This window comes from Haliotis asinina, chromosome 5 (genome assembly GCF_037392515.1).
Source record: "Haliotis asinina isolate JCU_RB_2024 chromosome 5, JCU_Hal_asi_v2, whole genome shotgun sequence".
Lineage (NCBI taxonomy): Eukaryota > Metazoa > Mollusca > Gastropoda > Lepetellida > Haliotidae > Haliotis > Haliotis asinina.
This window is the reverse complement of record NC_090284.1, coordinates 54,252,141-54,280,085: the sequence shown is the minus strand read 5'-3', so window position 1 is coordinate 54,280,085 and position 27,945 is coordinate 54,252,141. Positions and strand designations below refer to the sequence as shown.

The window sequence follows — 27,945 nt, the reverse complement described above, 5'->3', positions numbered from 1 at the left end:
AGAACAGATAGTCTTCATAAACTTTTAGGCACACATATATTATTTCAAAGGACTTTGTCAGAACATTACTTACTTAACTATATTTTAATGTATAGCCATCAATACTTGAACACCAAATGAAATTAAGGGCCACAATGATGAATTATTATATGGTGAAACTTGTTGGGTCAGAAGTATTTTTATGCAATAATATATGGTTTAAACATATTTTTAATCCATCAATCAGAAATCTGGATAGGGGAACAGGCCTAGTGGCTTGTATGAATGTCGCTCCATTACATGGTTGCAAGATTGTGGGATACATAATCAAAATGATCTTACAAGAAAAGAATATAATGCTAAGACACATAATAATACAATCATACAAATGATTGGATAATAATTACTTTGGTTATTGGTTGTTCCTAAGAAATGAGTTGCTGCACAGTAACAAGTAGTGTAAAACCTGTCATACCTGTCACACACGCACGCACGCACGCACGCACGCACGCACGCACGCACGCACGCACGCACGCACACAGAGTTTCCTTGAATGTAACATACACTGTTGATAAAATTTGATAGTTCTGACATGTAAATATGAAGCGAATGACATCTTTGTTATAATGACCACATGAACACTTAGCTGTTTCTGATATATGTTGATTATATCAGTCTGCGTTGAGATCACTACAACTGAGCTTGAGGCGACAATGGATGATTGACTTCCATGACATAATCACACTCGGTAAAAATGATTGAAAATATCTTTGTTTTCTACAATGAGTATTTTGAATGGAAGTACTGTCTCTAAGATTATATTTGCTTAGTTGAAATACTTTACCTACAAGATCTTTCAGACAATCAGGAGTCATTGATACATTTTATAGAAAAGTTATGAGTTTAGAGCATTATCAAATATATAGTAACAGCGCTGTCATAATTCTTAGCATGTTTTATATTGCCCTTCCCATGTTCTTGTACATATTTTGTTTCAAATTTGATTTAAATTTTATCTGTTCCTACCCCAGACATTTGTTGTGAGTGACCTTCCATTCTTCCAGTTGCCCCCTGTCCCTTACTGTTAAGTAAGGTATCACATATACCTGAACCTTTGAAATTAAAGTACTTACATGAATTATATATATGACATGATAAAGTATGATACTGATCAAAAGACAAAATGCAATGTATTGTGTTATTCTGTAAGTTTAACTCAACTGTGAAACTGACAACCATTCTTTTGAAAATTTTTTTCAAAGATTAAAATTTTGTATTCATTTTTCCATTTGACTTTCATGAAACTATCTGTGTGATTGGCATTTTAGAAGTTGGTAAATACCAGTAAATGCAGGATGTGGATGTCAATTCGAGTTGCAACAGTATAATTATCTATGCCAAAACAAATGGAATAAAAAAGTTGTCCTTAATAATATACATTGCATTTCATGAAATGTCAGTGGATACATTTTGTTATGTCTATTTCAACTGTTTGCTATTCCAGCCTACAAGGTCCATCCCAATCCCTTAATTAGCCTTGCCCCTGGCTAATAATAACATTACCAGCTGAGGATATCCTTCCTGACTTCAGAATCAAATGACCAGCATCCAGTTTGCCCACTGCTATTGTCCACTGACTGTAATTCCCAGTACCATGAGTAGTTAAGTGTAAACTGACCATACTTCATGGTTCATAGTTCATGGTCAGTCTTTGAAGTCTAGTTTTAAGCTGAGTGACCATCAGAAATGTGCCTGTTTTTCTATGTAATTATGAAGGACAGATTGTGAATGTCAAACATGTCGAAACTGGACATGAAAGCGGTCAGTTAGCGTTAGTCTAGTCGTCAGTGTGAATGCAGCTCTGTCAATGTGTTTTTACTGTGACTTAATGGTGCGAATGGCCATTATCTCACAGGTGATGATATGCTTAAATCTCTGTTCACACACAATTTGTTTGCTTCAGTGAATATTTGTCGACATGGATATATAATATTTTGAGAACTTTCTGTAAGTGTCCCAGCTCTGAATAACAGGTATTTGAATAGATTAAGGGATTTTACTGAGATGATATGACCGTGTTTAAACCTGTAGTCAATTTGTGGAAAATCAGAAGAGAAAGACTATTGGATGAAAAAGACCCGTATCTCACTTACAAAATGACATTTTTTTTCTATTTTTTTCAAGTTTGAAGCAACTTTAATGGCCATTTTAAAAGCTGAGGTAATGAAATATAATGATAATTAATATGAATATACAGCTTCTTTATTTTTTTAAATGCCGTGTTGCAACCTGATGCTAATGTTCACTGACACAGAATAAAGAAGTTGTTTATCTGAAAAATAATTACCACCATTCTCCAACTATAATCCAGTAATTTACCAACTACCATGGCTACCCCGCCATCCACCTTGCTGGAAAACTTTCACCATAGTGATATACTTGTAAAACCTGCATCACTGTCAACCTTCCTCTCACATCAGGCTGACATTCCAGGAATATTTTTCAAGACTTAAATCCTCATCAGTACCTGACACTCTGATTGTGACTGTGACAGTTAAATTAAGACCAATCATTGTGTTCTAATCAATAAACAGCGACAATCTATAACTTTAAAAAAATTTGGTTTTACTCTTACAGAAATCATTTTGACATTTAAGAGCTTTTGAAATTTTTACCATGACATGTAATTGCTGAATCTTATCGAAATGTTATTTCCACTTAAACACATACAGACTATTTGAAATGTTTCATATTATCCTGGAGCATATATTGACAAATTAAATGCCTCAGTTTGTTATTAAACTGTAACAGATATGAACTATTTATGTACTTCTCAATTAATGTTACTGTTCTATATGCTAATGAAGTGAAACAAGCCATATCATGATTCCACTGTAAAAGATATGGACCATTTGAAACCTTAGCTTGTGATCATACTGTAACTGACAAGGACTATTCAAAACTTTGAATTGATTGTACTGTAACCAATATGGGCTATACACAACTTCTCATAAGATTGTACTGTAACCAATATGGGCTATATAGAACTTCTCATGTGATTGTACCTGTAACAGATGGTTTGAGTACTGGCCCAGAATCTACAGTTCTGTTAACTTGCATCATTATCACTGCAACTGTATCCTATACTATATGATATTTGATGCAGAAAAGTTTGATATGCCCTTGGATATGCCATAAACATGTGTTGACATGAAAATGACTTGGTCCATGTACAGCAGTGGATGCGTGTAGATGTGTGTAGATACTGGGAGATATTTTAACGTCAGTCATTAGGTCCAGAGCGACAGAAAACTGTTCATCCCCACATTTTGTTTTCTGTAGGTGTTATGGCAGACAGTTTTTCCAACCCTGATAACTGGCATATCTTTTCAGAAAACTTGGATCTTGATGTGGATGTTGATTTTGTTGTACATGAAATATGTCTCTAGGGTTAGATTAAACTCTTTTTTGTCACATTTTGGTTTGCTGATAATTACAAATATTGTAGCTTGCCAAAATCTAGGGCCTTGTGTACATATTCTGATGTTAATTTATGGTGCTGTGTCCTTAGGGCCTGCAGCTTGTCAGGGTTAAGGGCAAACACTCGCGGTTTACATGATAGATTAAGTCTTACATGGTAGACATGGTATGTCGAAGAATTTGTTTTGTTTTTGTTTCACTGAATATGCTGAATAATACATTAACTTCTGGTTTATTGATGTATTTATTAGACAATATTCATATTTTGTAACCCAGTATTTGTGATATATATCACATTCGCCTTGTAGCAGACTCGTTGCAGCCCCAATGTATATTCATGCTTTCAAGAGAGAACCTTTATGGGTATATAGATAAATATTCATGTGTTCAGTCGGAATTGAATTGTAAATATATGGGTCAAATATTCATTGATTGAATCTGTAGCTGCTAGATGTTCTCAGCTGTGAGTTCAGCATTCACCATGGTATACTGACTGTGTTTACAACAATGATATAATGACTGTGTTGTGAGACAGCAATGTTTACAGACGTTGTGTTTACACTATAAGCCATAGTATTATTGCTGAAATAAGTGTTTCATGTTAACTATTTGTAGAAACATGATAACATGTAACTTGAACTTGTGAGTACATTAGTTTCATGTAAATACAATAAATATTTGATGGAATACATTGTAAACACTTCATCAACCAGTGATGACAATTATCAAAACTTTGAAATATTGATTTCAAATCATGAAGTTTCAAATTATTATTTTGGAGAATTAAGGGTATGATGCTTTAACAATCAAAACTGGATGTTACATTTTAACTGTAGTCCTGAATTCTGAAAAGTTTTCTCATAATGAAGTCTAAAATGTGTTGGAGATAGGTTGTAGAGTCATGATGAATGAGTTGATCATTACAACAGTTGTCAGTAATTTGCTCGTTTTTCATGATGTGTTTAATGAAATCAGTCAAAAACAATTTTTGAATACATGTACTTATCTGAACACTATAATTTTCAAATTACATAGTACAAAAAGTCTCTGCAAACAGACCTGTTTTGTTTGTTTATTTCTCAAAGTGGAAACTAAAGCACACCTTTCATTTTTAATATTCTTGTTATTTGATTCAAACTATGGAAAATAAAATAAAGGAGCCAATCTGTAACTGTTTGAGTATTGAAAATGTCATTATATTAGGACCTTTAATCATTCTTCAATCCTATCAATCACGCCACCATTAAACATGGAAATTCATTTCCAACTGGCAGTTTATTTTCACATTCACCTTTTGTCCTCTCGACATTCCTCCAAGTTGAGGCAGCAGACATGCTGTTGTCCAGTCGTTGGTGTTGACCGATTCTCTGGAATGTTTGATACAACCTCTACTGCAGTTTTCTGATGACCAGAGACAGTAGCGTCTTCCTCTGTTCCCTATTTGCCACTTCACACCTTGTTGTGGTGAACCCTTCTCACCTGGGCATGTGACCAGAACAATAGATAACGAGCTGGGTTCACCTGGCCCTGATCAGGAAATACCCCTTGGACAGTTATGGCTGTGATTCACTCTAGGGTTGTGTCACGTTTTCAAGTGTTTGGTTGTACATGGTGTAAAAATTCTTTATCTTCCAACAGCAGTGGTAGTAAGCTTTCGCAAAGTTGTTTCAGTGCACATGTCAGAATTTACACATGGTTAATGGAATTGTTGAAGCTTGTTTTAGAGGAGTTGTCATCATGAGCCTCTTTTGTGGAAAAGAATGTCAATGAGTGCTTGTATTCATTTATGTCTTTGTGGTAACTTGTTAAGTCGAAAAATATTATCTCAGTTTCTCATGGCTATTTTTGTAGTTTTGCTCTTCCTACTTAATAAATTTGTTGTCAATCACTGATCACAGGTGACTCAGAGCAAAGATAATTTTACCTTGATTTTATTATCACAGAAAAATATGTGCATCTTAAACTGACCCTTCAATCAAATTCTAATTTTCCTTGCTAGACAACACAAATTGTCAGTTGCTGAGGACATGTTGAGAAGCTGAAAAAAGCTTCAGTGCCTGGCACGACCTTCACTCTCATTTTCATCTCTGTGGTCTGTTTAGCCAATATCAGCTCTTCCTATAACAATGGTGGTCAAGCATGGTCAAAACTGTTACTAATTTTCTATTTCTGATTTGCAGAGCAATAATTGTAAGGTTTCATAATAACATGTCACAAACAAAAAGTAAGTCAAAGTGGAAATAAGTATGTTATTTGGCACAAGGGATGAAGAAATGTGTCTCAAATGTTTTTGCACCCTCAGCAATAATATTACCATGATATTTGCAACAGTTCACCCATAATGAAGGGTATATTCCATCTGATATGCTTCTGAATTGTTGAAGGTCCTCCAAGATCTTGGGTATGGATGTACTCTGTATGAACTTACTGTGTTAATTTCAGATCATTTAAATTCAAACCCAACTTTATACTCATTCTTTTGTGGAAATCCAATCCCACAGTTTCTTAATCAAAAATTTCTGAAAATCTCAAAATCTTCTGAAATGTTGTGCATTTGTTGTACTGTTTACCCCCCACGTCTTGATACTATAAACATATCATGCCCCAATGTTCAAGGGCTTGGTCAAGAGACAGACGTGCTGGACATGGTTCGGGATGCTTGTAAAGTCCATTTGCGACCTTTGACAACAGAAGGTGTCTCTAGCTTGTAACTTGGGGAACAAAAATCTGAGGGTGGGGGTAGCAGGAATGTTGCTGTATGCAGGGATTAAGCTGGGACCATCAGTAAATTTAACAGGGACGTCCTATATGTACTCCATCGGGTCTCGGTGCAATATTGAAGGCCAGGGGTCTGGTCATTTTAAACACTGGCACTCTGGAATTGCTGTTTTTGATTGTTAATACATTTTTGGGCACAGGTTTCGCATGTCATCAAACCCTTTTGTTCTGGATTTGCATTTGAAATCATGAGAAACCCCTTTGTACCTTGTTCATTGTGAAATCATGGTATAACAGTAATGGTGTTGATCCTGATGTAAAGAAAACAACGTTAGTCTGTGTCTCTTGTTTGAGGTGAAATCCTTTGATGCACGTACCTCTACCATTTTCATCTGCTCAAAATGTAGCTATTACTTTTTGCAATGATAATAAGATAAAGTTATCTTTTTTTCCTATTTATCACTTCTTGATAAATGGTCCAGTAAACATTGACATCAAGTACCATGTTCATTTATTCATTTATAATTATGTCATAAAAATCAGGGCTAGTGGAAAATTAGTCAGGACAAGCTACAATTTTGAGGTCACTAGTCCTGTGGCAAGTGGCACTTTAGAAAAAAATTGAGCCCCTGGAAGTGTTCAATGGGAAATCATGTAATAAAACATGACGAGATGTTATTTGTTGTGAAACCATTAAACATGAAATACCTGTGAATTGGCTTAATGTTCCAACTCAAATCATGGCAAAGACATACAAAATATTTTTTGCAATTGTTCATAGTGAAATTATTAAACAAAAATTATGTCCAAATTATTCTATACAGAAGTCTTGAAATGCGAAATACCTGAGTTGTTCAAAGGGAAGAGAGGTAATAAAACAAACCTGGATATTATTCATTGTGATACAATCAAACATAGACTACCTGTTCAAACTCTATTAATGGCAAAGGCATTCAGAACATTCTTACTTAAAGCTTGTATACTGAAACACTCTAAACTGCATATGTCATTTTTTGTTATATTTTGCAAAATGGACACAAACCTCAACCAGTTGTTGAGTGTCTTCAAGCTTGAGGTAATCAAACACAAAAGTGTTTTCTAGTGAAAAATTGAATGTCATTATGATGTGTTTGGAAATGCAAAGTGCCCTAAAAAGACATTTTTTCCTAGTTTTCTAAACTTGCTCATGCATGTCATGGTATGTCAGTATAGACAGCGTCTTTAGCATTGAGAGGCTAATTTTTTATCTTATTTTTATAAAAATATTATATAGTTGTAAAAAAAGTATAAATTTGGATTTCACAAAACAATACAAATGTTATCAAAATATTTTTCGACTGACCTCTTGTAACCTCACTGATATGTTACATGTAACTTCGCCTGTTGTACTTGTATCAGTATATCAAAGACAAGTACCTAGTACCCATTTCATGTCCGTTTCTTTTTGTTCAACCTTCAAACCTGAACAAACTATTTTTGCATGACATTTGTACACGTATTTGCTCAAAGTTTTTAATATCTGATTTTAATGTCTTAGGAACAATCTTGTCCTCTTTTAAAATTCTTTTACATGGTTATTTGATAGCTTTCTGTCAGAATGTCTTTACACTGCAAATAAGTTAAAACATTGTTGAACATGACATCAAATGTGACACTGACGTTGGTAATGCACATCAAATATATATGGCCCCAGTCAAACGATTTGTCCCAAACAGAATTATTTCCCTGACATTTTGGCCAGGACTAATTGGGGGGAAATGACGAGAAGTAAAGGTCACCGAGACAGATACAATATTTACCGTCACCGTCATTCTGGGGGCCTTGTTTGTCACCATTCTTAACGTTACTTAGCAATACGCTAGACACTCAAAGTCACACTTACAACCCAAACATTTCTCATTTTCACGTTTCAACTCGCACTGTTTGGAAGAGGTTAGTTAAATCTAGCACTGGTCATCATAAGTCTGTTCCGGATCTGACCTCTCAAACACAGCACTGTGGTTGGTCTTTGTGACTAAATGCTTATCTAAATATTGTGGAGGAACACTTGTATATAGTACTGGATGGCTGGGGGTGTTGTTGATGGATGGTTTATTGATGAAGTGATAAGATTATGTTGGCCATATGTGAAGATGGACTTGGTGTTTCATCTGGACTTGAAGCTGAACTGTAGGCTATCGATCATAGACACTGATATAGTTTACCAAATATTGATTGATAATCGATAAATATCAGGAAAGTAACTTTGAGCAAAAATGTCAAAAATGTCAAAAAGAAATCAACATATTTTACATCACGTGGGTCATGACATATCTATGCATGGATTACAAGCAAACGAGGATCCTGAACAGAGAAGGAACCCAGTTGTTCATTGTTAGATAATTAAAACTTTATTTCTCAGCAGCAGTTTATGTATTATCAACGACTTAATTTTCATTTCAATGTTTACTTGCTTACTCTTCATTTGCTGTTGGTATATTTGCCTGCAATGAACTCTGTCTATTTGTTTCCGTCTTGTGCGAGGGCTACTGATGTTCCCATCTCATTTTTCATCTCATATTGATAATAATGTACAGTTGTTCCCGCTAACAACATTTCCGACCTTTTTTGCCAGTTCTACTTAACTGTGTATTGGATTATTATATTTCCATTCAAATATGTGAAGGTTAGGTTTAATAAGTGTAGATTGTCAGTTTGCTGTGATTAGCTTCAGAATTGCTGGGGCAACTTTAAGCAATATTTCACCCATGTCATTTTCTGAAATGATATTTACCTGTCCTGCAGCTGGTAGCCACTGTCCAGTCTGTCTTTCTTGGGCAAGTACTTAAGGATAATACTTGATCTGAGAAAATGAGAAAAGTCATCTGTTCAGTCCCCAGTCACATCTTTTCAAAATATGGTAATTTTTGTCGGTGCCCTGCATTAGAGGGGATGAAACAAAGACCAGTCTCATCAACGTTGGTTTTGATATGTCTGCATGGTGTATCCATGTTTGACTTTATCCTAAGCGTGTGTTTATCAGTCTATACTGACACTAACGACACCAGGTGTTCCATATAAAGTTCAAACCCCACTAGAGGCAGCCATCATAAACACTTGCAAAGTCAAGTCACTTTGAATCTGAAAAAAAACATGGGAATATATGGTACAGTTGAATCAGTATTCAATTTTGGGGATATGAAGTTATTTTGACTTTTAGTTCCATCGTTTTAAGAATCTTGTCTTAAGAAGTAATTTTTGTCACAACTGTTTCCAAAGCAGCACTTTAAAACAGTGTCTGGAAAAACAAATGATCGAATGCTTTGACTTTCAGCTTGCTTACCACTAGTGCTTAAATCCTCTCTTGCAATAAAATGACATATAAATATAAATTCAGTTTCAAATTCACATAACATCTTACCAAGTTTGTCAAAGCTCCTACAGATTTATTTCTTACATTGTATTTTAACTTTAGGCCAGACCAATATTATTTCTTGTTTTTCACATTTGTGTCCTTAGAAAACCTAAAGGCAGGAGGAAAAAACATAATAAAATCACCAATCAAAGTAACATTCCTTCTATGTGCTCAAGTATTTTACTTTTGTCAATTCAATTTTTACTGCATTTTTATGCTAAATTTGATTTTAAATTCTGATGTCTGCTGTTGATAGAAACCTAGTATTACATTGCAATATCTTCTCATGAAGGTTTCAGGGTAGAATAGGCCTTCAGCAACTCATGCTTGCAATAAAAGGCGACTCTGCTTGTTGTAAGAGGCGACTAACGGGACTTGGTGGTCAGGCTCTATGACTCGGTTCACACGTCATCGGTTCTCAGTTGCACAGATCAATGTTCATGCTGTTGAGCACTGGATTGTCTGGTCCAGACTCGATTATTTACTGACCACTGCCATATAACTGGAATATTGCAGAGTGCAATGAAAAACTGAAGTCACTCTATTGCACTCAGCTGCAATTATTTTCTAAATTTATTTTCAGATCCTGTGAACTATTCATTTTTTATTAAGTAAGTACTTACATTTATATTTTGTTCAAAGTTTTCATGAAGTCGATCATGTGTGTGGAGTGCTTGCTTGCCACTCCCCCCAACACTGAACATGCCGTTTCTGACAGAGTGCCAGCTGTTGTCACTCTATGTATTCAACCCCATGCTGCAAAGTGTCAGGGGATGTAGGGAGCTAAACAGCCTTGCAGGATTATTGGCAAGAGGTCAGAAAGTTTACAGCCTTCTTGCCAGTAGTTTTTCTTCAGGTTCAATTGAATTTTGCATCAATTCTCTTCAGAATCCCCAAAGGTCAGATTAGGATTCATGCATCCAAGTCATTCTTTGGGGGATTAGCTGGTGCAAATTCGCATTAAAGTATTTAGGTATTTAAGACTTTTTTAGAATGAGCACTTTCTGAAATAGAGCCAGTATCCATGAGATTGTCACCACAAAATATTCGAAAGCAGAAGTATTTCAGAACAATTTCTGTACGCTCCAAGTTTTGAAGAAAACTATTTATCTTTTTTCATGTTGATTGTAAAAGCTTTGACCCCAATGATTAGAGGTGAGACGATACAGAAAATTCACGATATGATATGTATCAGGCTATTTTGGAGTGATACAATTTGATTCACATCACGATATGCTGTCTTTAGTAACTTGCTTTATTTGTATGTTTTGATATCAGCTAACCACGTAAATTTTGACACAACTGTCAATTTCTGATGAAAATTAACAATTTTAAGGTCAACGATACATATCACGAAAAGTATTGATATTTTATCATCCAATAAAGTATCACGATTATTGATAATAAAAGTGATAAAGCACTTCCATAATTATGCAATTCAAGATATTTATAAGTTAATACTAATAGTGGTGATATCAGGTGTTTGGGAAATTTGAAATGAAAACAGTTATCATGAATTTAGAAGAATTATGCCAGTGAATCAGTTCATTCTAAAGTGACCAAGAAATTATTTATGTGGGTACTATTAACTTGCACTTGCACCATTTTCTTGCATTGTCCACAATATGGCAGCCTTACACCTGTTTGTCATTGAAGGTTATTCTTAGCAATATTTCAGTAATAAGTTGGTGGCCTGTAAAAAGTGTGGTCTGAACAAGACAATCCTGTGATTGATGTTGCGAACAATGATTGGTGATATCAGATTCAGAGCATGATGGCAAACTATCAACCAAGATGCCAAGCCTGACAACCCAATTCATTTAGTTGCCTCAGAGGACCAAAATGGGTTGCTGTCTGAGAATCCCCGTAGGGTCATTTGAATGCAGTAAACAATCATCACCATTAGCATGATCTCCGCACATAATCACCCCAAATCACTTTGTTACCATATGAATAGAGCTAAAAGGGGCATTGTCTGTTTCTGTCTACAGAAACGTACCCTGGACAAAATCAAAATCAGAAAAGTACCGTATGATGAGTCCATTCCACTTTGTGCAGCTTTTATTTATCTGATCTGTCACCTGCATTAGATTGCATTATATAAGAAACAATCATGCACAAGAATAATTATTTTGTGATGCACAAGACAACTCGTAATCAGTAACAGTAACACCTACATGTGGTTTGGGGGTTACAGAATATGGACATGTTCCCAGTTTAGGGTACCAGGCTCATTTCAGTATTTTTGACTTCATTTTGGATGCATTTCTGTATACTTCCTGAAGGTGTTGAAACAAAAAGGACAGGGATACAGAAGCCCAATTTGATATGCAGAGTTGCTCCCCTTAGTGTGCCAGAAACCTGTGATCATCGGTTAAAATTAAGGTTCTCCATGATTGCTTCTGGGTTTGTCTTTGCTGAAACCTTCTTTGAATTTTCTTCCAACATGAAACTAAGATGTCATGATAGTGTTCTAAGCAATGTAAAACTGACTATGGTCACTATTCACAGTAATGTCAAAATGTATCAAATGTCGTCACATTTACTTTAAAATTTTGTTATCACAAAATAGTGATAATAAGTCTTGATGTACCTGATGATACAGAGTTGATTGTTGTGGTGAAGCTATATGGTGTTATCTTATCTTCATTTCCTGGTCAAAGTATAGTCTTGTTGTAAGTATAAGGTACAACTGTTGATACAAATTCATAACAACTGATTATCATCAAACATGATCACTTCTAGGTGAAGTTTTTATTGCACAGCATGTATTTTTTTATATATATGACAACAGTCTGAGAGCATAGTATGTTTTGCAGATAAACTTATGTTCCCCTGTGAAAAGTATAAGAATGTGTCTTTTAGCGAAATTAATTAATGTATATTTACTTTTCAAATTATTTGAACAAATATCTTCATTATACTATGGTAACCACAGTTCCCTTTGTCATCAAAATGGCTTGTCTGTAGTTCCAGTTGAGTAGAGTGCCCGTTGTGATATTATGGTGATGACATGCAATATGGATATATCTCTTGTGATGACATTAGGCAAAGTGAGGCTGATGTTAGACCACAGTGCAAATATTTCAACACAGTGCTGATATTAAGTTGTCATGACAACATGGATGTTAGACCATGTAGTGTGGAATTTAGCTTACCATGTAGTATGGATGTTAGACCATGTAGTGTGGATTTTAGACCATGTAGTGTGGAATTTAGCTTACCATGTAGTATGGATATTAGACCGTGTAGTGTGGATGTTAGACCATGTAGTGTGGAATTTAGCTTACCATGTAGTGTAGATGTTAGACCATGTAGTGTGGATGTTAGACCATGTAGTGTGGATGTTAGACCATGTAGTATGGATATTAGACCATGTAGTATGGATGTTAGACCATGTAGTGTGGATATTAGACCATGTAGTATGGATATTAGACCATGTAGTATGGATGTTAGACCGTGTAGTATGGATGTTAGACTGTGTAGTATGGATATCAGATCGGTATGCATTCTGCATCATCTTCACTCTTATCAACTCTTAAATATTCTATTTATTAGGATTATTTCAAGGATTTATGGTTAGGTCTACAGTTAGGGTAGAGTTAGGTTATTTTTATGAAAACCATCTATTCTTAGGCATAGAGAAATAAGTGGGGTTATGGGCAGAAATCTTTCTGTTAGATCATATGGTCTGGATTTTAAATGATGCGGTGTAGATAGTACAACATAATGCTAATGTTAAACCATGTTGTGTGGATATCAGACCAAAGAGCTGATATTAGACCATGTCATGTGGATATCAGACCAAAGAGCTGATATTAGACCATGTCATGTGGATATCAGACCAAAGAGCTGATATTAGACCATGCCATGTAGGTATCAGACCAAAGAGCTGATATTAGACCATGTCATGTAGATATCAGACCAAAGAGCTGATATTAGACCATGTCATGTAGATATCAGACCAAAGAGTTGATATTAGACCATGTCATGTAGATATCAGACCAAAGAGCTGATATTAGACCATGTTGTGTGGATATCAGACCAAAGAGCTGATATTAGACCATGTAGTGTGGATGATAGAACGTATTATCATTACAAATCTCCCTGGAGTCCAAGTAATACCCGTGAGAGGATTCCATGTTACTACAGGTTCCCTATCAGACACTTCCACTTAACAGACGTGACAGTCAGACTCCCTGACCTTGTTGTTTGTGGTTGCCATGATGTGACAGCATGTATTGTTGTTCATCATATCAATCACAAGTTTACCTAGTGGGGACACCATCATTTACAACCACCCTTCACGACACAAATCCAGAAAATATGGTCTCATCATTTTACAGAATCATCGACGAGGTAGCGTTCAGTTTCAGGTTCATTTGAAGTATTTTCTAAAAAATACTTAGCAAAAAGTCATTTTCTTATATACTCTCAGACTTCATACAGAGATCAACATCTTATATGGCAAAGCTAATCTTTAAAAACATTAGCGAAGTATATGATTATAATCTTATATAAATGTGGTTTAAGCTGTTACATGTGGCTGCATCCATTGAATCTTCATTGCTTATATAGCATTTGTGAAAATGTAGAACCACAGTTAATTCCCATTGTTGCATTGAAAAGGTATGATCTAGTTCTTTTGAAAAAAAAATATTTACCATCTGAAATTAATAGAAAAACAAACTTTTCAAGATCACTTGAGAAAATGTGATTTGCACCTGTCCAAACATAAATGATTTTAAGTAACATTTTAATAATTTATAGTCAATCAACCAAAGACCCATTGCTCACTGTTCAGGTGATTAAATAATTATAAGGAATAAAGGTTCTCCTACAAAACCACAATATTGATCCAAACATTTCAAAAGAAGCAGTGAAGCCTAAATGTAAAACCATCAAAAAACAGAACTCAGTTTTAGCAACAGCAGTCTAGACCAGCAAGCTTTCAAAATTAGAAGTGGGTTAAAAAGGGTTTGTTTACAGCCGAGGTAATTCTTCCTGAGCAAGATCCTTGAAACCAGATCAAGGGTTTGATGTGTCATTACATCAATGTTATCAAGATTATGACTGTGAGTATTTTATCCTGGTGGCAATATGTGACACAATCCGTATTGCCTCCAGCCATATTAACACTACCAGCATCCCTCATAACTTACAGCAGCTTTTGTGTTTACACCTGTCTTACCCTACTCCCCTCCTGTATGAGTGGACCGGCCCAGGTAATCAGCTGTGAGCTGCTGAGCTAGTTGGATCGAGCCAACCACAGAGGCGAGTACCATGTGTTAGTCGTCAATTACTTCATTCACTCTCAGCATAGGTCTTTCATACTTGGGACCATAACATTGATCTCGTATATTTCAGGTGTACATTTCCTACCTTGGGACAAGCTTTGTTGAAGGAAACACCTGATATTGACGCAGAACACTGATACAGATTGGTTTGACAGTCTGAGACACTTGGATATACATACTGCGTTGTGACATGTACGTGATATAAGTGTATGTAACACTATGTGCATGTAGTGCATGTAGCAGTTGGATCAGTTGTGTTTATATTATTGTGATGCCCTCAATGGCTGATGATACCTGCAGCAGTTTGAGTGACAGTTCCTCAGAGACGTCGATTACACTTCGACAGGAGCCAGAGAAAAATCCTGACTTATTTGGAGTTCAACTTGAGGTAAGTAAAATTTCTGACTCAGATGTGCAGGTTTCTCATGACACGGATGAGAGATAATCTCATCATCTATGGCCAAATTCTTATGGACAAAACAATTTCCCATTTTTTGTATATTTTTTTACAGCATGCACATTTTCTATTTCAGTTCGTATCTCATGCTTCTAATGATGCCTTAACAATATGTCTCAAGGAAATTATGACTTTAGCTCTAAACAGAAAATGGAATCTACGATTATGCTTAAAAATTACACTTTCCAACCTGAAAACACATCTCTTTTAAACCTTTTATTTAGTGATTTTTATCTAATGTGTGGATCAGTACATGAATATTTGATATAATAAATCATCAAAATTCTGTATAATTGGAATGTTGTATCATCATTACTATGAGTCATAACTAAAAATACTGAGATCCTAATTTTTCAAAATACTATATTATACTGACATTATGTCATCTTAATATACAATGGTGTCAATCACTACCAAACAGCTGATGTATGTATGAGTCACTGGTTCAATGAGGATTGATCCACAGTTGTGGACACATGGTCCCGATCTCACTGATTCACTAACCCAGTTCAAATACCTGGCATTTGTATTTACCTGTGTAATTTGTCTCAGTTGGTCGAATCTGTTGATGCTGAAGACTCTGTAATTAGGTTAATGTGTGTTTGACACTAGCAAAGTATAATACTTTTTTTATGCCACTGATCTACAATATGTTCAAAACACCAGTGAAGTATTGTATTTTCAGATGGTATGGATCTGTATTGTTGTGGTACATACAAGGAGGCTGTTTATTGACATTCTTTAAGACATGCAGATACAGTCTTTCACCCATATATATGAGAGAGAGAGAAAGAGAGAGAGAGAAAGAGAGAGAGAGAATGAATTGGTCGATTAATTTGAAACCTTGTGCAAATGGTTAATTCTATCTAGCACAGTTGTGTTTTTGCCGAAATATATTTTTGTTGCACATTTTTTTTCAACTGAAAAATGTTGATTTTTACTATTTACCATTTTCCTAATACAACTGCCATGGTGAAATACAAAAAACATGTGTATGCACTTGAAATAGACACATGTACATTTGATGACATTTGACATGATCAGTGGTGTATTTCAACTGTGACAGTGGAAGTCCCATTATTGTAGGTAGCTCACAGGATTGGTCTTGGTCTCCTATTTACAATATGCATAACTCCTGTGTTGGGATGTGAGAGTGCCCACTTCAGTGGACGCCCATAACTCACATCCTGGTAACATTTTAACTGAACTTAATAACAAAAGTTGTTAAGTGCAAATGTGTTTCGTATTCCAAACCAGAATGAATGAATTAGGTTCATGGCAAGTTGTTGTGACTCTTATCATGTTTCATCGCAGTCAGGATTAATTTGCTTATCACATTTGTGAATATGAACCATTTACTGATTATATGATACCCTTTTCCTTGCCTTCTGTTAGCCATTTGTAATTACCATATCGCTGAATTATTGGTACTGAAATTAAATCAGGCTTGCTCTGAATGGTTTTAACATCAGAATCTTTAAGTTAGCATCGGTCTAATTCATGTCCTTAAATGTTTGTGTCTAGTGCCATGCTCAACCATATTTTCACAACATATTTGTAATAGCATTTCTATGAAAAAATATAAGTAGGACTATTTACCTATCTACTGTTTCTGGGGTAATGATAATCAGATTCTGATTAAGCACAAGGGGCAATCATTTGGTGTTTGGAGACTGTGCTTTACCAAAGATGACTTTTGTTATTATTACACCTAATATTCTGTTACAGAAGACAAGTTATATTTTAGAGACATGAAACATGAGTTAGTTACATTGAATTACATACCCAAAAGTGTATACTATTTAAAAGAATAGCTGATTTTTTCTGGTCACTGTAGTTGTTAATATTGTCATGAAGACAGAGTGTTCTTGACACGTTTTAGTGGTATAAATAATATTCAGTGAGTAGGTCCCATTTGTAACCATTAGAAAAAACATTTATTCCTTTTTCATTTCTGTCCACAACAGTGCCCAAAACCCCCATCATTTATGTCCTCTTCTTGTCTCGGGGCAGTGGGGTAGCCTAGTGGGTAAAGTATTCACTTTTCAATCTGAAAACCCGGGTTTGATTCCCGACATGGGTACAGTGTGTGAAGCACATTTTTGGTGTCCGCAAACATGATATTGCTGGAATATTGCTAAAGGTGGCGTAAAACTATACTCACTCTTCTTGTCTCACAAACTGTGGACTATTGCATCATGGGATGTCTTTTGCATTTTGTGGTGAAATTTATTTATGTAACACTGCTAGCATTTACAATTCCATTGAATCACACACATCAAAATTTGCAAATTCAAATGTCACCAGTGGGATGTGATACTGTAAACTGTATCACGTATAACAATGTTCAAGACCTATCAGGGATTTAAACCAGGCTTTGGACATGTCTAAGGAATGTGCCTCCGCACAGCAAATCAGAGATATTAAGTTAGTATGCTAAACAACATACCCACCCTTGCCCCGGTTTAGTGCTCAATATCTATCACAGTACAGACTAACTCAAGGATTTGGATCATGTGACCCCCACTGTAATCAGCTTTAATGATAATATTAAAATTATCCAGCTTTCAATCTCAGCATGAGGAAATGACAACAATTGTCACAAGATAAAAAAGCTGCAGTCATTTTGGTTTCTAAAAAGCATTAGAACTACAGTAGTACACACAGGAAAACTGTTTTTTTTAAGAAGTAAAATTGTTATCTAGAAATCGGTTAAGTCCTTTCACCAGGACCATTTAGCACTCGCCACAAGATCACTGATAATGTACAACAGAGTCAAGCTTAACTTACATTGAGGTACCACACACCTATGTATGGGAGAGCGTTTCAGAGGCTGTAATCCTCACCCAGCTACTCTGTGGGTCAAGTCTCAGGTTCTCCCCCCAACATAGTACACTAGGTTAGGTGACCAGGTATGCTAACAGGTAGACATTGGAGATAGGTATTGTCTGTTTTGACATAATGACGTTGACACTGGAATGTGATATTGGCGTGATAGGAACAACAGAATAGAGGATGGAAATGTGATCATGCCTCAAGACTGGACATAACAGGGATATTAATTTGTCATTGGTTTGATCAGCCTTAATCCTTAATTACTGGAATATAAAGCTGACTACACTAGAGGAAGATCATGTTTTTAGTGCACTCATGATCATGGATCATGAATCCTGGTTCATGCTCAGACTCATGTCCCTTTTAATAAATCATATTTGTATTTATCATTTTGTGCCAGTGATTCTAGCTGTATCATCTCTGATTATGGCAACCTCTAATGATAGTCTTAAACAGTAAAATAAGTGGTCGATGTTATGAACAACACTCAACCACAGTAGTGAGTCTGACCAAAGCCACTAGGCGTACCTCTCGTGAGTGAACGTGTTTGGATATATGCTGCTTTTAGCAGTGTATAGCGTATCCAGTATTGTCGCGGCAGGAGACACCAGAAATGGGCCGAACACATTGTACCTATGTTGGAAATTGAACCCAGGTCTTCGGCATCATGAGTGAGCGCTCTAACCACTAGGCTTCCCGACCACCCTCACCTCTCATGACAAGCTAGAAATGTAGTGAATTGGAGTCCTTCTGCTTACTTTATAATTCAGTTTTTAAAGGATCTGGTATGAAGATGGACATCAATACTACATTTTACAGAAAACATCAAAATTTGAAAATTACTGAAATATTGAAAATATTGTCATGAAAATTATCAATGTTTATTTCTATTTGTTGCTACTTGAATTTATACTGTGTAGCGATATGAACGACAAAGGGATTTTACCAGCTTTACGTGCAAGTGTGTGACCGTAGATGAACTTCTCACAATATGTTTGCACTGTCTTCACCTATGTCTGCTAAGAAATGTAGCTTGGATCAAGGACTCTTCTTTGTTCAAATATTAGAAAATGGCTTCTTGAAAACCCCTCAGCCATTTTAACCATTCCTCACATTTGATGTTATTACTAGTCTCAAACATTCAAGTGTTTAAAATAACAGAAATGTAATTCTCATCAAAATGCACCCAACTGATAACTGCAAACAGTTTCTCATTGTTAGTGTCGATTCTTTAATTATTGCTGGACTTGCGTTTTAAATGAAAAGGAAGATATTATCTTGGGAGTAATGGCCAATATGTGTGGATGGCTACGGGGGTGAGAAGGAGCAGCAGCAGCGAGCGAGAGCATGGTATTAATGCATAATCACCTTTCCGCTGTGACAAGCAGACGAGGTGAGCGTAGCGAGCGATGAGTTCCACCTACTGTGAAGCAGGCTGGAATTACGATTTTTTGGTTTCTGCTGTGAAAGCGGACAACCAGCAGCATAGCGATTGATAGCTTCTCACCCCAAGCAGGCCATACACACTATGACGTTTTAATTCAGCAAAGTGAATAAAGGTACAATGAATATCAATGTTAATACTTCTAGATTTAATGTACACCCAATCAAATAACGGAAATAAGTGAGCACGGGAAGGGAGGGAGGGTTAATATGGTAGTGAGCGACGGTAAGTAGTGTTCGGCGGAGACGCGAGAAGTGAAGCACCGTTATCTGTCGCGTGTTGTGATGACGTAACAACTGATGACGTCATGATTTGACGTAATGTTTGCAGCTGCGCGAGCCAAGGTAATATTTATAAACAAAGGCACGTGGTATAGCCACGCCATCAATAACACAATTTAGCGGTTAACGCTAAATGCTATTATTTTGATGTATGATAAGGGTCCATATTGAACCTCTCAGCCTTTAGGACAGCATTAGCTTAGCAGTGATCTTGAGGCTTCATATAAAAAAAAGTTGTCAGGCTTGAGATAAGTCATCCTTCGGGAGACTGGTTGAGGTTACATTTAACTAGGGAGACAGCTTAGTGGTTAAAACTTGACATCATTATGATGAAGATTTGGGTTCAAATTATGATGAAGATTTGGGTTCAAATCCTAACATGGGTACAATGTGTGAAGCCCATTTCTGGTGCCCCCGCTGTAATGTTGCTTGAATATTGCTAAAAAAACTAAACTCACTCAGTTATATGGGTAGTCTGCTAATCTACTTCTTTCCTCTTCAAAAACTATATTTTGCTTAATATCAGTAATTAAATCTAAAAATATCAACAACTTTCCCATCCTATTGATGCACACATGCGAACAGAAAAAAACATGTTAACCAATGATATTCCAACCTAGTGATCTTAACATGTATCAATAACAATTCATTAATACTCAGCTGATCTAAATGTTCCTCACCCAGTACCCACACCTAATGGTAAACACAGTCAAATATATCACCTTGCAGAAGCTGTTTTTAATAGCCCTTGTGGTTGCAATGCTATGATCCTTAAGGGGAAAAGCCCACACTTACAGGGACGTTTAGCCCTATTAACCTCAAGCATACTTTACACCCTGATCCCAGTATCTCGTGATCACAAGAAGGCAGATTGACCAAGATAACCTGATATATGCTGTATGCTGTTTCTTCTTGTAAACTGATTCATCATAAGGTACCGATAACCTCTCTTCATCACCATGTTTGCTCAGGGAATAAACGCTTGAGAGAGGTGTGCAAGGGAAGCAGCGATAAAAATACCAAAGGGCAGGAGCAGTTGGACCTATCTTGCACGTATGACCACCTATGTCGTGTCAATATGTTTAAGCCCAATTTGTAGCAATGTGCTAATTGACATAGGCTGTATGTATAAACTAGCTGTGGGTCCATGGAGAAGACAAGGTTAGGCCTGCCTTGACGGGTGTGCACTTTAAGTCAGCTGACATTTGAAATATGAGGTGGGAGACTTTTCACTGTCTTCAGTATCTCAAAGATGTCGACGTCTCTCATGCTAGGAGAGATTTTTTCACTTTTTAAATGATCTTAAAAATGGTAAAAGATATGAAAAAATGGAGGATAGTTCTAAAATCGTGATCCTATATAGACTGTCCAAACAAATGAGGAAAAAAGTAAATACAATCCACACAGAAAATGTAAATTTATTTGTTTCCTTTCAAAATGTTGTGAATTGTTTCATTGAAAATGCAAATAATGTTTTCCTTTCTAACAATAGTGATCCTGAAGTCTTATCATGAAACTCCTTATTTAATTTACTTAAATAATACAAAGGTTCCAAAGAAATGCAAAAATATGAAGTATTCCCTCTAAAATAGCTAGTGAGACTCAGGAATGCAGGTTTTTGTTAGCAAGCCTACAATAAGTTTGGAATAATAAGCACGAGGGATAGAAACTTCTGTTTGATGAAAAGGAGGGTGTTTTTATCTTCATTCTGGTTTGTTTGGTTTTGTTTGTTATATATTTAAGAGCGCTGGTAATTGTCCTCAAACCATCCCTGACCTTGTGGACAGCATGTACTTAAGACAAGCAGTGTTTGATATGTTTAAAACCGAGCATAGAAACTTTCAAAGATTTTCATTAAAAAACAACATCAATGATTTTCAGAAATTCAATTTTTAGTTAAAATTTAAGAAGAAATAACAGAGTCAAGGTGAAGCTGACAGGATTTGTTTGATTATCTTTCTTAAAAAAGTGTTTTGGATTATGCCTACTAGTTGCTTTCAATCGCCAACACCTCGGCACAAATACTGGATTTGGATCTTTTGAGCATTGCCACAAACAGAGATACAAGCGGCCATGTTTGTTCACGAACAAACCGTGAATTTTCATAAGCAATCGATAATGTTGAAATACAGACAAGTTGAAGGTCAAGGGATGTTTAGTTTCTCCCACTGGGCGAACGCTTGGCATGTTAAAATCGGTTTTCATCAATGGTTGCTGATGTCAAGAATTTATCATCAGGATTCTGACGATTTTTATTATTGTTTTTGTTTTCAGCTGTGTGCATGAAATCAACATGTATGTTTAGCACTTTCGAGACGGAGATTTTTTAAAGAAAGACAGATCCTTTTAAGTTAGCTTATTTCAACACTGAATACAAAATTGTAATATTATTGGATTGTTTCCTTTGGATTTTTTTCATTTTTTTCTTTTAGGAAATTCAGACTTCTCCTTTCATCCACCCATTTTCTTGAATTTGTTTGAAGATTTCCAGTTCCTCCTGATGACAATTTTAACACCTCTTCTTTGAAATGTGAGAGGGATTTTTTATGCAAGCAGTCCTTGTCTTCATAATTTTTAAACACGTTTTTTGTTTTATGACCGAGGAAGTGTCTTTGTGAACAGCTTCAAATTGTTCAAATATTTGTTTGGAAAATGTGACAATTGGATGTTTGACCAAACTTTCTAACATCAACAAAACATATCAGCTTTATTTTCAAAAAGAATTTAATCCTTGAGTTACAGAGCAGCACATCAGCAAGAAAATATGAAGTTAAATTGGTACATTCATATCATGATTGGTAAACAAATTGTTATCAGTATAAAGAATGAAAATCATTGTTTGACATTGTGGTCAGTGTGACCTAGCTAAATATATACATTCTACTATTTAATACTGATAAGTCAGTTAGGAATAGCATCTGTTACATCTTTAGAAATGAAACCAGTTTTCTTTTGAACCAAATTCACAAAAGTAATGTGGGAAGATAATGTGTCTTATAACAATACTATTCAGTGTTTCAAGAAGTTTTTTTGTTCCTCCAAAATATTTTCATATTTTTACTTTTGTAAAACATTTTCGCCCTACCCAACCATGTTTAACAACATGTTTTGACAAGAGCCTCTAAATCACACCCACTGCAATGCAGAACAGAACGCTTTAATGTTCTCGATTGTTTACAAGGTAGCTATAAAAAAATCAATATTATGAATGACTAGCCCCTATGGGTGTAGACAGGTGTGGTGCTGTACGCAGTGACTCAGGATTTGCCACTGGGAACAAGGATTGGTTGAACATGCAACACTGCTTTTCCGTCATTGTCTACTTCTCAAGGTATTGATTTATACAGGGACAAATGCATTTACATCAATTTTGTTTCTTCAAGAGGGAGTCAGCTGGTTAGGGAAATTGTTTATCAGTTTCTTGGGTTGTGTAACAAGCAGAAATCGAGACTATTCTGCCTTTTCTTTATGTGAATCGTCAGTCTGTGTAAAAGACAAACAACTAGTCTGTGAAATGAAGAAGTCCACAGTAAAAAATTAAAATATAATGAAATGGAGCCCTGAGACTCTCTAGATTTTCAGAAGCTGTGGAAATGTAGACTTGCCACAGTTTCTTGACTTGCGTGGCTTTCTTGGATGTATATATGCCTCAGACTATCTTTGGCAGACTATCTGTGTAATTATCTCTGCATGGTGTTTTAACACATCCTATCTCTTTTTTGGGCTGTTTTTAATCTTTTTCTTTCTTTCTCTCACGTCTGCTTCGGTCTTACCTCTTCCTTCTGAAACAACCGAACTAAATCCAGAACAGAGAAAAGTGTATCCCGTGTCAAAAATGTATAGAATGTACACACGAAATATTCACTCTACTACCAAACTATCAAGACATGTGAAGTGTATGTTACAGATGTAATTATTGCATCTTAAACTACAGTACACTACACTATTTTGTGACCTTACAGGTCACTGAGATATCCTGTAAGAACCCTTGAAATTAGTGTTTAGGGGTCCGTTGTAATCCTAAAAACTGTATGTATACAATCCTTCACAGGTAGACTTTAATACTTGAGTATGTAGATATGAAATTCTTTCCGAGATTCAGTAAAATTATCAGCTCTTTTGCCCAAGGTTATAAGTGTATACACATGTACCTTGTGCAACATCCACGTATGTATTTGCCAAGTGCAAGGTCACTGACCTTGGTGGCAAGTGTAAACACTTAATGTGTATGTATAGCTTATGGTCTGGAGTGAAAAGTGTAGGGCACTAAATTAACCTATTACAAAACAAATTCTTAAATCTCCCTACAGCATACAGGATGAGTTTCTGACTATCCTATATCTTGTGTTTGTTTAAGACTGGAATTGAATATCACAATTCTATAATAATGTTCTCTTCCTTGTTTAAGTACACAAACGGATATCAGCTAGACGTGGGTTTGTTAGGCTGACCCGTCAATCACTGATAGTGGGGGTGTTATGCAACACTTTAATATTCATTTAATATCCATGTGGAAATTATCCATTAACAGCATCAATAAAAGTTCCATTTGTTGAGGAGTGTACCGTGTAATGGTGGTGTGACATGAAATGGTTGTGAGATGAATTTCATGTTGTTGCAGCAAGATAATATAAACAGGTTTAATTTCAAAGTGATGTGACATTTTGATAAGATCTCTCCTCAAGATGTCATCCATGATTTTTATTCCAAATAAATGTATTTTTTTATTCTGTGGAGTTAAAGTTCTTTTCCTTGTCACATGATCTTGGGATAGTTGATCAAATGTTTTGATGACAGCAAAAATATTTTTGTGTTAGTTGCTGAAAATAAATGTTTACACACAAAATGTATTTGTCAGATTATGATGAATTAATTCATAGCATATTCCTGTTCATTTTCTTAAGCTATCCGATTTGAGATAGGATTGGCAATTTTAGAAACCATGAAATCTCATAAAAGCATTCATGTTTATGTCTTCTATTCAAAAACTTGACCCCCAAAAATGTTGCAGTTCCTTTGCTGTTAAGTATATGTTAGCATGTCAAGAGCAAATTAAACTATCTGGGTATGTAGTAATGGTAACAGAAAACCAAATATCATTTGCCAGATATTATTTGTACTGGGTGAGTGAGTATTTTCAGACTTCCATGAGTGGCTTTCCAACAGCCATACTATTCAAATCAGTCTTGACCATGATTACAAATTGACCTGGTACTCTCATGTTTTCTCACATTTCATAATTACTCTGTTCAAAAGAATATTTATCTATGGTGTAAGTAAATATTGCTGACAGCATCACCTGTATTTGAATACTGTACAGTTCCCATAGCAAAATGACTTACTTAAACAACTTGTCAGTTGAATGGTCGGTGAATGGTTGTGTATCGTGAGAAATATAATGTTCCTTACAGATGTACATTGATGTCTTGTTCAGGGTCAGTGGCGTCAGTTTCAGTAGATGGCTGTCAATAACTTGTCACACCTTCCTGTCATTACCTGCTGAGGAATATACAATGCTGTAGGCATCCTTATTGTAACTGGTGGGATGACTGTCACTATCAGTCCAGAATGCTTTTACGTATTATTTTTATATGTATATTAAGCTTTCAGGCATTTCTGATGTGTATTCTCAGAATATGTGTGAGTGTTGTCATATATTCATGTTTTATTTATATCATCACGCTGGAGTTGATACTGCAATGTTTATAAACTGTGAATAGTGTAATATTGAAATATTCTTGTGATTATTATATAGGGAAAATGTTTGTATGCATTTAACAAATCATGTTTCTTTGCTCAGAGATGAAAGTGGCACAAGGATGTAAATGACACTTCACCACTTAATCATAAAAATAAGAAACATCCATTAAGCATACCCTCTGAAGTTCATGCATACACACGCATGCCTGCACACATGCATATATGCACACACATTATTAGGATTCTTAAAATAACTTGCAGAGATGTCATGACAATGAGTGAGTGAATTTGTTTTTATGCCGTTTTTAGTAGTGTTCCAGCAATATCACGGCAGGGGGCACCACATAATGTGTGAACTATGTTTGACGTATATGTACAAGTAACTTGCAAATGTGATTTTCTACCAAAACAATTTCATCATGCTTATATTCTTAATGATAATAATCATGATAGACCTTATGGACAATAATTATTATGGTGATATATTCCATGCCCCTAAAGTGTTAGCCCCCCCACAGTCCCCAAATACATTGTCTGACCAGAATAGTAAATATAAACATCATGGTGTTGTATATAGGGGATCCAAGTTCGAGATGTTTAATGTTTATACAGTGAAATGAATACCATGGCACAGGTTCATGACATGGCCTGTCAATGACAGGTCAGACAGGTCAATCCTGATGTCCACCTGAAAGTAAAATAAAGGTTTTATCTAGAAACCATTTGTTCATAGCTGAACAAGGCTAAGTTATATTGTCTTCAAGGTCCATGGACACATACATATAGTGTTGGTATTACTGGGGTCAAAAGTTGTGGACATTGTTCACTGTTGTCTATTTCATCTTCATGTTGTTCATAGCAGTCAATTGTTAAGTTTGGTTTATACCTGGTATATGTTTCAGGTCATTAATGTCTGTGTTCAGGATCGTTGATATCAGGAAGAAACAATCTGAGTACCTGGATTACCTCTGATTCGTTCAGGTTCAGTGATGTTAATTTCAGTGTATTGTTGTCAATCAAATGTCACCAATTAGTTTACCACCTGTCATTTCTTGAGTATAAACATGTTGATGTCTATTCATAGTGTGGCAGGCATTTTGTAGTTATCTTACTGGCTTCTTTTCAAATTATGGGGCAATCACTTGTTGGATGTTTGTAGTAAAATGTATTTTGATAATATTGAAAGATATTTGTGGGCATTGAATGTTTATGGTTAAGAATTTCCAGTCATTTGTGAATCAGTCCATTTTCATCTATGATATTGATCATTTATATTTATTATTGATGAAACCCTGGCATCAGCTAATTACAATTTCTTGAAAAACATTTCCTATCAACATCTGTCATGGGAGGAATGACATCTTTGCACAGCAGGAGGATGGAGGGGCTGCAAAGTGATGAAAGTATTTGCTTGTATTTTACTGGCAGTTTCTATGCTGTACCATCATCACTGTAAGGAAGCTAAGATACTCTTTTATGGATGACAGCTTCTTTATTATATTTGTCATCGATAAAGTATCATACCTTTCTTATTATTTCTCAACTTGCCAATCAAACTGACTGACTGATTTGAAAAAAAAAGAAAAATAAATAAATTCCTATTTCAAGACAACAGATCCACTCACACACACCCTTCCCCTGTCCCTCCTACACACACAGAGTTTTAAAAATTCCTCATATACCAAAAGTCAACGACTATACATTTCCCCAGTAAATATGTATACATCATAGAATCCAGAATAGATTCCATCTAGAGAAACACTATTAAAATCAAATCCAAGACATCTCTAGATCTGATGAAGAAGAATGTGTATGACTATTAAAGACAAGACAGGCTCCTTTGATGTAAGACAGGTACATGTCATGGGATGTCAATTTCCATCAATCATCAATAACAAGCACAAATCCTGCAGCTTAACCACCTGTCATGGTGATGTACAAAGACGTAACTTTCAACCCAGAGGCGTCCAACCATGCTGAATGTTGGACTCTTCCGCTTTTGTTTTCACAGCTGTAGAAATAACGTCAATGTCACTTGCATTTACATGATTAATGAAGCTTAGCTTCCAGGTGAAAAGAAATTGCAGCATTTACAGTGCTGGTAATCATTGTTACATTTTCTTGGGTGTTCTGTCATTGTTTGAACAAAAGAACATGTTTTTCATGAAACAGGACATGTTGAAAATGCCATGTTTACATTTCAAAGGAGATGGAGGGACAGCACCTGCTCTGTGCAAGCACACACTTATGAACAATTTGGGAATAAAGTTGCAATCTAACATAAATGTAATAAAGAAGTCCTTAGCATGATATGATTTTAAATATTCAGAAAAAATGCAAGAACCAAACTGAGAACTAGA

At 35.7% G+C, this 27,945-nt stretch overlaps 1 protein-coding gene across 1 annotated transcript in view; it reads left to right on the top strand.

The window, feature by feature from the left end:
* Positions 1-14,731: 14,731 nt before the first annotated feature.
* LOC137284833 (ras-GEF domain-containing family member 1B-like) overlaps positions 14,732-27,945 on the top strand; it is a 145,710-nt gene continuing 132,496 nt past the window's right edge. Inside the window, exons 1-2 of the mRNA XM_067816838.1 lie at positions 14,732-14,845; positions 14,939-15,256. Of these exons, the coding sequence (XP_067672939.1) occupies positions 15,140-15,256 (117 nt within the window). The 5' untranslated portion in view covers positions 14,732-14,845; positions 14,939-15,139. The remainder of the gene's footprint in view (positions 14,846-14,938; positions 15,257-27,945) is intronic.